At 39.5% G+C, this 13,723-nt stretch overlaps 1 protein-coding gene across 1 annotated transcript; it reads right to left on the reverse strand.

Moving 5' to 3' along the window:
- Positions 1-265: 265 nt before the first annotated feature.
- Positions 266-7,490, reverse strand: LOC132710806 (uncharacterized). Its single transcript, XM_087884124.1, has 2 exons — positions 6,798-7,490; positions 266-6,051 (listed from the first exon to the last, which is right to left on the reverse strand). Exons 1-2 carry the CDS (start codon positions 7,161-7,163, stop codon positions 5,917-5,919), a joined length of 501 nt encoding a protein of 166 aa, XP_087740250.1. The 5' UTR covers positions 7,164-7,490; the 3' UTR covers positions 266-5,916.
- Positions 7,491-13,723: the final 6,233 nt, after the last annotated feature.

Consider the following 13,723-nt stretch of genomic DNA (forward strand, 5'->3'; position numbering starts at 1 on the left):
ATTCCCCCCTCCCCATGGTATGGCTTTCTCAACCAGCTCTCCATCAGTGGGGAGGTGTCTGGGTTGGCAAGGGTGAGTGAAGTCCCCTGAGGTATCCCTCCTCTGCAGCCTCTTTTTTTTTCTTTCTTATATTTTTCTTTGTGATTCAGAAAAGTTATTTCTTCAAAATAAGAAATTGGGACTAAATGAATTAATGATTGAATCCCATTTCTATAGAAATGGCAGAATGATGGAAACTGAGAAAACGAAACTTTGAAGATGAAACTTTAAAAAAAAAAGCCTATTGTGTTCTTAAAAGATAAAACGAAACTTAAGATTGCTTTAAAAAGTTTGCTGTGTTCTTGAAAGCTAGTCTGCAGTGCCAACTAGTGGCAGAAGGGAAAAGATTTTGACTTGGAAGAAACTCTGACTATAGTTGATCTTGACATTTCGGTAGACTGATAAAGAAAACAGAGAGAAGACTGGATTTTGAACTTTCCTTTTGGGTTTTAATCTTTTATTATTATTATTATTCACTGACTAATGATTGCTTTGAAGTTCCATGTTTAGATTTTTGCTGGCATTCGCACAAGAATGGAAGAATGAAGACTTACCAACGGACTCAAAAATAATTTATAAAATCATGGAATGTGCGGAGTCCAACAGACTTACAAAACTGATCAAGGGTAAAAGAGACTCAGATTTTTATAGTAGCTGGAACATGTGGTATGATTGGATACAGAAACGATGGGAGAGAGACAAAGGATAATGTTGGATTATAAGTATAGATGATGGTATAATTATGGTAATCAATAAGTATTGGAAAGGTAAATTTGTATATAGGAATCTGTAAATAGTTTCTATTTTTACTTTCTGATTATTGGTGTATATATAAATGGATATTTTGGTGATGTTATACCGTGATAGAAAAACTATTATACATTTGTTTTTTGTTTTTCTTGAACTATAATAAAAAAAATAACAAAAAATAAAGCTCTATAAAAGTGATAAATATTGGAATACATGGCAGTGATACTGCAAGGATTTTTGTTCATTTGCTTAAATTGTGCTCCATCAACTATACAGTTCTAGGCCAGTGGTGAAATGTAAAATTTGTTACTACCGGTTCTGTGAGTGTGGTTTGATGGGGGTTAATGTGACTGGGTGGGCGTGGCCAACTTTTTTTTTTTACTTTTAAAAGCATTTTTTAAAATGCTTTTAAAAGGCTCTGACGATCCCAGCTGAGTTGCCTCATCAGAGGCTTTTTTTTTTTAAAGCAAAAAAAAAAAAAAAGTTCCGAACCACCCGCCGCCATCACTACTGGATTGGGCGATCCAGTCCGAACCGGGAACATTTCACCTCTGTTCTAGGCCTTTTGTCCAACTGTGATTTTTATAGTGTGAATTACTCCCAAAATTATGTATTGGCTAGGATGTTATGTTGGAATTGCTTGAGGGTTGGGTCAGTCCTTGCCTAACAACCAGCAAAATTGTAGTTCATTGTCTCTGCTGAAAGGTCCGGATCAGGAGACCGCCAAAAGAGCAGTATCCCCCCCCCATGGTGTGGCTTTCTCGACCAGCTCTCCATCAGTGGGGAGGTGTCTGGGTTGGCAAGGGTGAGTGAAGTCCCCTGAGGTATCCCTCCTCTGCAGCCTCTTTTTTTTTCTTTCTTATATTTTTCTTTGTGATTCAGAAAAGTTATTTCTTCAAAATAAGAAATTGGGACTAAATGAATTAATGATTGAATCCCATTTCTATAGAAATGGCAGAATGATGGAAACTGAGAAAACGAAACTTTGAAGATGAAACTTTAAAAAAAAAAGCCTATTGTGTTCTTAAAAGATAAAACGAAACTTAAGATTGCTTTAAAAAGTTTGCTGTGTTCTTGAAAGCTAGTCTGCAGTGCCAACTAGTGGCAGAAGGGAAAAGATTTTGACTTGGAAGAAACTGACTACAGTTGATCTTGACATTTCGGTAGACTGATAAAGAAAACAGAGAGAAGACTGGATTTTGAACTTTCCTTTTGGGTTTTAATCTTTTATTATTATTATTATTATTCATTGACTAATGATTGCTTTGAAGTTCCGTGTTTAGATTTTTGCTGGTGGATGAAAGGAACTCTATTTTGTGTTTTGTGTCTTTTATTTTTACTTATTTTTTTAGGGCCTTTTTTTAAATGCCTTTTTTAAAAAAACAAAAACAAAACTAGATTGACAAGAAATCGGATTAAGACTACAAGAGTCAGAAGAAAATTTTTCCTTAGATGCGCAAAAAGCTTTGGATAATGTGAATTGGCGATTTATGCTGCTTGAAATGGAACAGATGGGCTTTGGCAGAAAATTTATTCAGGCAATAGAAACTATATACCACAAACAAACGGCAAAAGTAATGATAAACAGAGAATTGACTGATTCTATGGAGATAGAAAAAGGTACCAGACAAGGATGCCCACTGTCCCCACTGTTGTTTATATTGACATTAGAAGTCTTAAATAGAAATATTAGAGAAGAAAAAGATATAAAAGGAATGAAAATTCAAAAAGAAGAATACAAATTGCAAGCATTTGCTGATGACCTGGTCTTTATTATTGAAGAACTATTAACATCAATAAATACACTGATAGAGAATATTGGAGAGTTCGGGAAAGTAGCTGGTTTGAAAATTAATAAAGATAAAATGAAGATTTTGACTAAAAATATGTTGACAAAGCAAAAAGATGAACTGAGGGAGATGTCCAAGATGCAAGTTACAAATAAGGTCAAATATTTGGGGATATATTTGACAGCAAGGTGTAGTTCACTTAAAGAAAATAACTATAATAAACTTAAGCAACAGATGGGGGCAGACTTGGCAAAATGGGAAAATTTGCAGCTTTCCTTGATTGGTAGGATATCAACTATCAAGATGAATATTTTGCCTAGAATTTTATATTTGTTCCAGACAATTCCAATTAGATTGGGGAAAGACTTTTTTGAAGATTTGAATAAAATGGTGTTAAAATATATTTGACAGGGAAAGAAGGCAAGAATAAAATTAAAGTTACTACAAGATGCTAGAACGCGGGGAGGCTTTGGTTTACCTAATTGGGAACTTTATTATCAAGTAACAAGCCTGATGTGGATTAAAGAATGGATAACTTTAAAAAATATTAGATTATTGAATCTAGAAGGACATGATTTGTTGATGGGGTGGCATGCTTTTTTATGGTATAAAGGAACAAAAATACAGGGGTATTTTAGAAGACACTACATACATGAAGCTCTGTTATTGAATTGGGAGATGATTAAAAAACAACATTATTTGAAAATTCCAGTCTGGGTATCTACAATTGAAGCATTTTCATATTCAGCAGTATTCAGAAGGGAACAAATTATTAGATATAGTGAATTAATGGATGAAAGGGGTGAACTTAAAACAAAGCAAGAATTAGAAGAACAAGGTTTCAAGATGGATTGGTTTTCTTACTGGCAAATACGTTCTAGATATGAAGAAGATTCTAAACAAGAAGGTTTTTATAATGTCCTGACTAATTTAGATAAGATTTTAATGGGTTCTGATGACTATGTGATTAAAAAATTATATAGATACTTGTTAGAGGTAAAATTGGAAGAAGAGCAAGTTAAAGAGTCAATGATAGCATGGGGGAAAAACTTTGGTCATGGTATTGATTTAGAGAAATGGCAAAAATTGTGGTCGCAGAATTATAAAATGACAATGTCTACAGCATATAAGGAGAATTTGTATAAGATGTTTTACAGGTGGCAGCTACCCCTGATAAGGATAACCAGAATGTTCAAGAATAAATAGGAGAAATGTTGGAAGTGTCATCAGACTCCAGGATCATATTACCATATGTGGTGGACATGTGTAGAAGCTAAAAGATATTGGACTAAGATACACATGTCGTTGGAAAAAATGACAAAGAAACATATTGACTTTAAACCAGAGATATTTTTATTGGGGATTTTACCAGAAACATATAATAGAGAATTGCAATATTTAATTGTGAACGTTTTAACAGCGATTAGAATCGTATTTGCTAAAAATTGGAAAGGAGAGAAGCTACCTACTGATGATGAGATTATTAAGAAAATTATGGAATGTGCTGAAATGAGTAAATTGACATTTAAAATTAGAGAACAGGAAGATAAACAATATTATTTGATATGGGATTTGTTTTATCAATGGATAGATAACAAATCATGGAATTGAAGTATGAAATATACTCATGTAAAGAAAAAATATCTTGTTCATGTAAAGAAAAAAAATCTGATGGTTTTTTTTCTATAAAAGATATAAATTTCCGTTATAAATTGGTATTCTAGAAATGGATTTATGCACAAGAAAATATGAACCGTTCAACTTACTGTCTGTAATTGTTTGGAATGATGATGGTTTTATGTTTTGTTTTTGTTTTAAAATAAAAAAAAATTCAAAAAAGAAGAAGAAAATTTATCCTTTTTGGTTGTTTGGATTTGTATTTTTATCTTTTACTTTTGGCAATTGAATTTTCTCTCTCTCTTTTTTTCCCCTCTGTGTTGGGATATTTGGAAATTTGATTTTTGAGGGAGGTGGTTGTTTGGAATTTTTGTTTTTTAATTTTTTTATCTTATCTTTCATTTTTATTATTATTATTCTTTTTTTTTTACCAATCCAACCATTGGGGAGGATTAGGTACCTGGATTATAAATATGAAGAAATTTATATCTCATCCACACCCAACAGCAAGTCCCTCATCGACAGAAACACAGAAAACTTTGGAGATGATGGAATTAAGAAATTTTATACAATCGCTTCATGATGACTTAAAATAGGAAATAAAAGAAATGAAATTAAAATGGGAAAAATGAAGAGAGAATCCAGAAAGTAGAAGAAAAAGCGGAAATGACAGAAAAGAAAGTTGAGAAATTAGAAGAAAAATTGGCACCAACTGAAAAGTCAATTACCCTGTTGGAGATGGAACGTTCTGAGTTTTACTTAAGACTCCAAAATATAGAGGAAGAAAAAGGAGAAAATTTACCTGAGATGATTGCTGAGATACTATCAGAAATTTTGGGACAATCCAAGAAAAAAATCTTAAACGAGATTGATGAAGCCTTCAGAGTATACACAAGATATGCAATGAGGAACAAACTATCAAGAGAAGTACATGTAAGATTTACGAAGAAGGCAGTGAAACAGATATTACAAGCTGCAAGAAATATAGCACAGAAACACAAAGATGAAATTGCGGTATTAAGATAAATACCTAGAAGAGTTAGAGAATTGAGGAGAGAATATCAGTTTCTAACCAAGTTCCTAATATTCAAAGGAGTGAATTTTAGATGGTTAAAAGCGGAAGGAATTTTGGTGACATGGCAAGAACAAAGACATAGACTTGACTCCATTGAAAAAGCAAAACTATTTAATTAACAATTTTGTGGACCACTAGAAGATGATTTGGGATCAATAGGAAAGACAAAGCAAAAAGATAGAGAAAGATAAAGTTGAAAAAATAGTGGAAAGAAGAGCCCTAAAAGAAGGAGCGCAATCTAAAGATCCAATGGAACAAAGAGAGACAAGGGCGATGAAGTCAAAATCTAGTAACAAGTAAAACATGAAAGAAAAAATTAAAGCAAAAACACCTGAAAGAAAATCCTATTGTTTGAATTCATGGGATTCATTTCTAACTAGTTTTCAGCACTCTTCTGAAAAATATTAAGTATTAAACTCTTTCCACCAAACAAATTTTCTAATAATGTCTAATTTTCTAATTGTCTAATACAATGAAGCCTAGAAATTTTCTCTTGTTTGCAACTCAAGAACAATCTTGAACGCTGAGTGTGATTCAGCAGGACATGGGGGGGTGGGGGGTGGGAGAACTGGGTTCAAATGGACACAGATTCAGCATTTGATGGTAAAAGCTCCATGAACGGATGGAGTTTGTACTTCACTATTCTCAGAAGAAATCTGCACCTACCTGGCAAAGAGGCTCAAATTGGATCCCGCTGAAAAGCAGCTCCTCAGAAGGGCTGGATGGATCTCCTCTTTCCAGGACCTCTGTGGAGATCTCCCCCATGAACAGTTCCTGCACCTGACAGAAGAATCTGGTTTATGATCCAGTTTCAGAGAACCAGAACCATATTAGTTTGCTTGCCTTACTTTTTGCCTCTGTACCTGTATTTCCCCAACCTAATTCAAAGTAAAAGAACTTGGGGACTCTGCTCTCTATGTAGCTGCTATTTCTGGATAAATGCTGGTCATTGTAGATAGATATTGGACATAAGGAGCCCTGTTGCAATAACTAACGCAACTGCTATGAAAATCACAACTACTCCTGTAATAAAGAACTGTTAAGGGAGACGCTATCGTTTCATTAATTCTAGAAAACAATATTCTGTGAAGTGACTGGAAAACCCTAGAGGTTACAACTTAACATTTTAGGTAATAACGTCAGAAATATAGGAGTGATTGAGAATTAATCGTTTGAATATCATCAGCTGAACTGGAAAAAGTGCCCCAATTAATTCCTTCACTAGAGGAAAGATAAAGAGATGTTGGAGAAGAAATTGAGGCCACTTCCTCAAATTCAGGACCCTCTTCTATCCCTCAGGAGCGTGGGTGGTTGAAAGAGGGTTGAATTCTCTTTTCTCTCAGAATTATCTCCAAGAGGAAACAAGTTTTTCAAGGAACAAAAAGATTCCGAGAAGAAATTAGTTCCCCAAATACTGGCAGTCAGCAGGCTAATTCTGCACCTGATCCTGACCGGGTCAAGACTGACAGCCTTCAATCTGCCATTGCTACCATCGGTTCATTGGAGGCGTTGAAAGATCTCCTCACCTGCTGCCCCTTTGGCGGCCCTTCCCTCTGGGCTTGGCTGAGCAGGAAGCCTTCGGCCAGGGCCACCGCCTGGGAGCAGCTCTCGGCCCCGCACTCCCTCACCCAGCTCGCCATCTCCGCGGGCAGCAGGGCCAGCGGGGCTCGGTTGACTCGGGGCTTCGGCGCCTGAGGAGAGCAACCGCCAATCGTTCCCGCCACAATTTCCCGCGCAACGCAAACGATAGATACGGGCTTAGATAGATACGGGATAGATACTGATCTTTCATTGCCGGCCAGCCGGCTGTTCTTGGTGGGGGAGTGGGGGGGGGAGGAGAGCTGTGGCTTTAAAGGCACGTGGCAAAAGCGGTGGCCGGAGGGGCCCCGCATGCAAAGGACCCTGATTATCTCGGCGTCGCCCCTCCAAACCAAGCGGTTGCAGTTGCCTAGGTCCTGGTTCCTTGCAGGGAACTCGGGGAGGCTGTTGGGAAAATAGGGACTGTGTCCGGCTGCTGAGGATGGGGGCTAAGCATCGGAAGGCGTCTTTTGCAATTAACACATTTCTTGAAAAAGCAAAGAGTTTGGTGACTGCGGCTCCCTTCCTCAGAAGAATGGAATGGAATGGAATGGAATGGAATGGAATGGAATGGAATAGAATAGAATAGAATAGAATAGAATAGAATAGAATAGAATAGAATAGAATAGAATAGAATAGAATAGAATAGAATTCTTTATTGGCCAAGTGTGATTGGACACACAAGGAATTTTCTTTGATGTTATATGCTCTCAATGTACATAAGGAAAATAAAATACATTCATCAAGAATAAAAAGATACAACACTTAGTGATAGTCAAGGTTACTAATAAGCTATCAAATCGTACTAGGAAACAAAGAAAAACAATATAAATTGAAAGATACAAGCAACACGGTTATAGTAATAAGTGGGAAGAGTTAGATACTAGTAAGGAAGAAAAGAATGATAGTAATACAGTCTTAGTAAATTATTTGAGTGTGGGAATTAGTTGTTAAGCAGTGATGGCATTTGGGGAAAAAACTGTCTAGTTGTTTTTGTGTGCAGTGCCCTCTAGCGTCTTTTTGAGGGTAGAAGTTGAAACAATTTATGTCCAGGATGTGAGGGGTCTGTAGATATTTTCACAGCCCTCTTTTTGACTTGTGCAGTGTACAGATCCTCAATGGGAGGCAGGTTGGAAGCATAGAGCGGTATTGAAATCGGGAAGAGGGATTGGAAGCAGGGTGGATTTGGGTTTGTGCAAAGGAGGGAAGACTTGAACACAAGAGACTTAGGGTCTTAGATAAAATGTTACTTAAGCGGTCACTCGAGACTCTCCAAGGCAGTGTTAACTATGGGCAGTTCTCAAAAGTAGCAATTTCTATATATTTTATGCAGGAATTATACTTTCCTTCTTTAACTTTTGAGTTTATAGTTTAGAAACATGCATCACTTTTAACATCCAAAGCTCTTCAAAAATCAGATTATTGTTTTTATACAAACACACATTTGTGATCTTCTTATACCTGGTTTTAACATATTTTATTTTTTGCCGCCTACTCATGTGCTTGACAAAGATGGCTACAAACACTAAATAATTCATAAATTATAAGTAATGCAGGTACCTCACTATTTCACCAATTCTTGGGGATCCCCAGTCCAGGAACCATCTCAGAGATGAACTGTCTTTTAGGTCCTGCCAGATATAACTTTTTAAAAAATAGGACACTCAGTCTTCTACTTCTGCTGGACTTTATGAAGCTGGCAGACGTAAACAGAAACAAGGGGTCCCTTGAAATAACCTGGCCCCAATGCGATGAAGAGCTTTAAAGGTCAAAGTGAGAGCCTTGAATGGGACTCGGAAGCAAACTGGCAACCCATTCAGCTATCAATGTAGAGATATAATGTGTGTTATTTGAGGGGTACATGTGACTGCCCACAATGTCATCTTTTGTCTCAACAGAAATTTTGGCTACTCTTCAAGGGCAGCCTCATTTATTTATAAAATGTATTGGCTGCCCATCTTACCGTGAGGTAAAAATCCATTACAGTAGTCCAATCAGGAAGTAAGGGCATGTGTGACCATGAGCAGGAACAATTGGTGCACAACATGAAGCTGTACAAAGATCCTCCTAGCCACAACTTCTACCTGTTCTTTGGGCAGAAATTGTGAGTCTAGGACTGCCAGGTTGGACACCAAGATTTACAGAGTAAATGTGGCTATTTTTGAAAGGAAAGAGTATCTGTACGGTTTCTCACCTATGTCAGTTTATTTCTTTTCTTTTATTTATTTTATCGGACTTATATGCCGCCCTTTCTCCACAAGGACTCAGGGCGGCTCACAACAATAAGCAGCAACAAGTCCAGATTAAAATCCAAACAATAAAAGAAACTAAAATTCCCATTAAAACCCCATTCAGTCCAGGCCAGCCTGGCGAAACCACCATGTTTTAAGGTCACGGCAGAAAGAGCGAAGGTCAGGGGCCACCTGAAGCTCCAAGGGGAGCTGATTCCAGAGGGTAGGTGCGCCTACAGAGAAGGCTCACTCTCTAGGGGCCGTCAGCCAGCACTGCTTGGCCGACGGGACCCCAAGTAGGCCCTCTCTGTGTGAGCGCACCGGGCGATGGGGAGCTGTTGCTGGCCACAGATGATCCGCCAAATGCCCCGGGCCTAAGCCATGTAGGGCTTTATAGGTAATCACCAACACTTTGAACCTCACCCGGAGGGCAACCGGTAGCCAATGCAGGTCATGCAGGAGAGATGTGACATGGCAGCATCGGGACACTCCCATCACTACCTGCGCGGCTGCATTCTGCACCAGCTGAAGCCTCCGGTTTTCAAGGGCAGCCCCATGTGGAGAAGTTGTTTGGTTGCAAATAAAATAGTTCTTTCCACAATTTACATCATCTTTAGTCGCTGTCTGTATGAAACCTTTCATGAGAATTGGCACAATTCCTCAGAATGAAACACTTTATAAATTCTGTTCACTGGGACACTTGCATTGGAATTCCTGGTGGTTTACTATCCCATTTCTAACCATTTCAGACCTTGCTTATCTAGATAAAGTTGGTCAGGTGCCAGAAAGTACCCAATCCCATTTTAGCCTCACCTGATGTTATAAGGACCCATTTGGTGGGCCACTCCATCCACAATCTTCCATGCTTAATTCTAGTACTTTGGATCCCTCCTTTGGCTTCTTGCTTTCTCAGAATGGAAGCACTTACAGGCATAGCTCATGTTAATGTGCTTAGTTGAGCAAATTCATCCATTCATTCGTTCATTCATTCATTCATTCATTCATTCATTCATTCATTCATTCATTCAATTTATATGCTGCCCCTCTCCGAAGACCCAGGGCGGCTCACAATACACTCAAAAAATCACTATAAAAACACTTAAAAATTAAAAACATTAAAGACATTAAAACCCATTCACACCATTCATGGCCAGATCTCATCAGATCGCAAAGCGAGATCAACGGCCCCAGGCCTGCGGGAAAAGCCAGGTCTTCACCACTTTTCGGAAGGCCAATAGGGTGGGGATGGTCCAGACCTCAGGAGGTAACTGGTTCCAGCCGGCATTGTTTAGCTGACGGGATTGGTGCTATTCTTCTAAGAGTATTTGCCCATTACCAATAAAGTATTTTTTAATGAAGGTATGTTACATTGTTGTTTTTTTTACACACAATGCTATTGCACATTGAATAGACCTACAGTATACTGTAACTTTTATATGCACTGGAAAATGGAAACATTTATGACTGCATTTATGACCTCTTCATCTCTGCCCTTTTGGGTAACCTGCTCAGCGGCAGTTCTCGGTGGTGGTGGCAGGAACACTTCAGAGGCCTGGCCCTTGAACAGTCTGAACCTGCTGCCCAGGCCTCTACTTCAGTACTAGTGGAGTCAGCACCACTACTGAGGAATCCAGTCAAGCACCCGAATGCCACAGCACAAACCCCCAGCCACCTCATGCTCCACAAGTGCTGCCATGCCCAACTGACCTTCACCATGTTCTCCCACTCTTAACCAGGCAGGTCCAGCCTTCCAGGAGGCAGCTGCCGGTTGTGTCAGACCCTCTTTCAGATGCTGCTCACAGCCTTCTCCAAATTGCACCAGCCACTCTCCAAGAAGTACACCCCGTTCCCATGTGGAAAGAATCTTTGGAAAGATTCTGAGGCCTTCCAAGGCATCGCAAAACTGGGGGCGCTTGCTATTCTCCAAATGGTGCTGTAAAAGAGAGTGCAATGGAGAATGGAAGGCGCACACAGGAAGTGGTTTTGCCCAGTGGGAAAGAGCTGAGGTTGTCTCAGGGAATCATGTGTAGGAGAAGCTGAGGGAAACTCCAGTGCTCTCTCAGCATTATCCCTTTGCAAAAAATCCTAGGCAGGGGTTGGGCTGGCTTTGTGATGGGGAAAAAAAGGTGGGAGGAGGAGTCTGAAAGGCAGATTTCAGGGTTTTTTTTCCCCAGCCCTATACATCCAGGAACATGATGCAAAGAGGCATTTGGTGCACTCTAGCCCAGTGTTTCTCAACTTTGGCAACTTTAAGGGGTGTGGACTTCAAATCCCAGGATTCCCCAGCCAGCATGGCAGTTGAAGTCCCACACCTCTTAAAGTTCCCAAGATTAAGAAACACTGCTTTAGCCTGATTAAGTGGAAAACCAGCCTCCTATAGCCCAGGAGCGTGACACAAAGGGGCATTTAAGCACAGTCTAGTTTAGTCCGCTAAAGCTGCTTTTATTTCCACACACAAAGCCAACCACAATATGGCCCAGCTGGCAGGGTAGGCACATTTCAACAGAATCAGGAGCAACAAATATGGCAGCAGGTGGGGAAGCAGAGCATGGATCTTGGGAGTGCCGGTTAGCAAATCTGGAGTAGAGCAGCAGTATGTTAAAGATACTGGGCCAGAAATCAGGAGACCGGGAGTTCTAGTCCTGTCTTAAGCATAGTGGCCTTGAGCCAATCATACCCTCTCAGTCCTAGGAAGCAGGCAATGGCAAACCTCTTCCAAAATCTTGCAAAGAAAACTGCAGGGTACAGGCCAGGCCAGGCCGTCATTTGGACTTCACAATGACTTGAAGACACAGACGGAAAGAAAAATTCAGACATTTCTTGATGTTCTCTGAGTTTAGGGGAATTGGTACCCAAGCACAGAATGTCTTTTCTGCAGCCATTTTACCGGCTGTTTCACCTTGCATTAAAGGAAGGCAGCACAAAAGTTGCTGCACAGGTATTCCCCGACTTACAACAGTTCATTTCATGACTGTTTGAACTTACAATAGCAGTGAAAAAAGTGGCTTATGACTGTTTTTCACACTTATGACCATTGCAGCATCCCCAAGGTCACGTGATCAAAATTCAAATGCTTGGCAATTGATTTATATTTATGATGGTTGCAGTGTCCCAGGGTCATGTGATCACTTTTTGTGACCTGATAAGCAAAGTCAGTGGGGAAGCCAGATTTGCTTAGCAACCGTGTTACTACTGACACGGTTACTAACAACTGCAACGATTCACTTAACAACTGTGGCAAGAAAGGTTGTGAAATGGGGCAAACTCATTTATCAACTGTCTCGCTTAGCAACATAAATTTGGCACTTAATTGTGGTCTTAAGTTGAGGACTGCCTGGATCCGGTCTGTGTGAAATTTGAATTTAATGGGGCCCCTCAGTTAGAAGCTACTTAGGCAGTATCCAGGGATTACATGAAGGAAGCCGTGCAGGATCATCTTAAGATCAGAGAACTCCAAAAAAGGTGCTTGTGACAGACCTGAGCTACCATTATCCCTAGAGATCCTTTCCATCTCCTTTCTCTTCCAATCTGAATCCCTGACCCAATTTAATCCTGCTTTTATTATTTTTATAAATAACTCAACATAGCAACTGTATCTAATACTCTTTCCTTCTATTTTCCCCACAATAACCACCCTGTGAAGGTGAATTGGGTTAACCGAATGACTGATCCAACATCACCCAGTCGGCTTTCATTGCTAAATTGAGATCAGAACTCACAATCTCTACGTTGCTAGTCGAGTGTCTTAATCAGTAGACCAAACTGGCCTCTAGTATTTTTTTTTTCTCCTACTGTCAACAGCCCAGACGCTTTTAAGAAATCATGGAACAAATTCATTTATACCACTGGAAAACTGGAAAATCAGTGGGAATGTGAGGTTTTGGTCAATGTATGTTAGGTTTACAAAAAACATGCAGTTTGGAGTTACGTAGGCCTTTACATATACCTAACACAGCAGCCCTAGGCAGATCCTCTCTGAAGAAATTCCTAAAAACTTACAGGAATTTCATTCCATGAAGATGAAAAAAAAATTAAAAATTTCTTTTTCCACTCACTTCTTTCTTTAGCTATGCAGTGTGACTTTTCTTCTTGTTCCACCTCTCTTGGCTGCCACATCACATCCAACCTGACTAATCTGATTTCATTTTTTTTTCTTTTTTCTTTCTTCTTTCTTTCTTTCTTTCTTTCTTTCTTTCTTTCTTTCTTTCTTTCTTTCTTTCTTTCTTTCTCTCCCTCCCTCTCTCTCTACCTTCGCCACCCATCTTACCATAAGGTAACTCTGGGTGGCTCACAGACATAAAAATACATCTACATTAAATCCTGAATAAATTAAAACCAAAGATTAAAGTCAAGGACACATTGGGAGCAGTGGGTGGGTTGCCCCCGGTTCGTACCAGTTCTATAGAACTGGTAGTAAAACTGGCAGGAGGCTCCGCCCACCAACCCCGACGACATCAAAACACTTCTGCACATGCGCTTGCACGCAGCCCCATTGCAGACCGGTAGTAAAGGTAAGTAGAACCCATCCCTGATTGGGAGGTGGGGGCAAAATGGGGTCTGTTGTTACTTGATCAATCTCCTCCACTGTGCTGTTCCCCCATTAGGCCCCCAGGACAACTGACAGAGCCAGCTCTTTAGGATCT

The sequence above is a fragment of the Pantherophis guttatus genome, chromosome 2 (genome assembly GCF_059756535.1).
Source record: "Pantherophis guttatus breed Tessera chromosome 2, ASM5975653v1, whole genome shotgun sequence".
NCBI classification, from domain to species: domain Eukaryota; kingdom Metazoa; phylum Chordata; class Lepidosauria; order Squamata; family Colubridae; genus Pantherophis; species Pantherophis guttatus.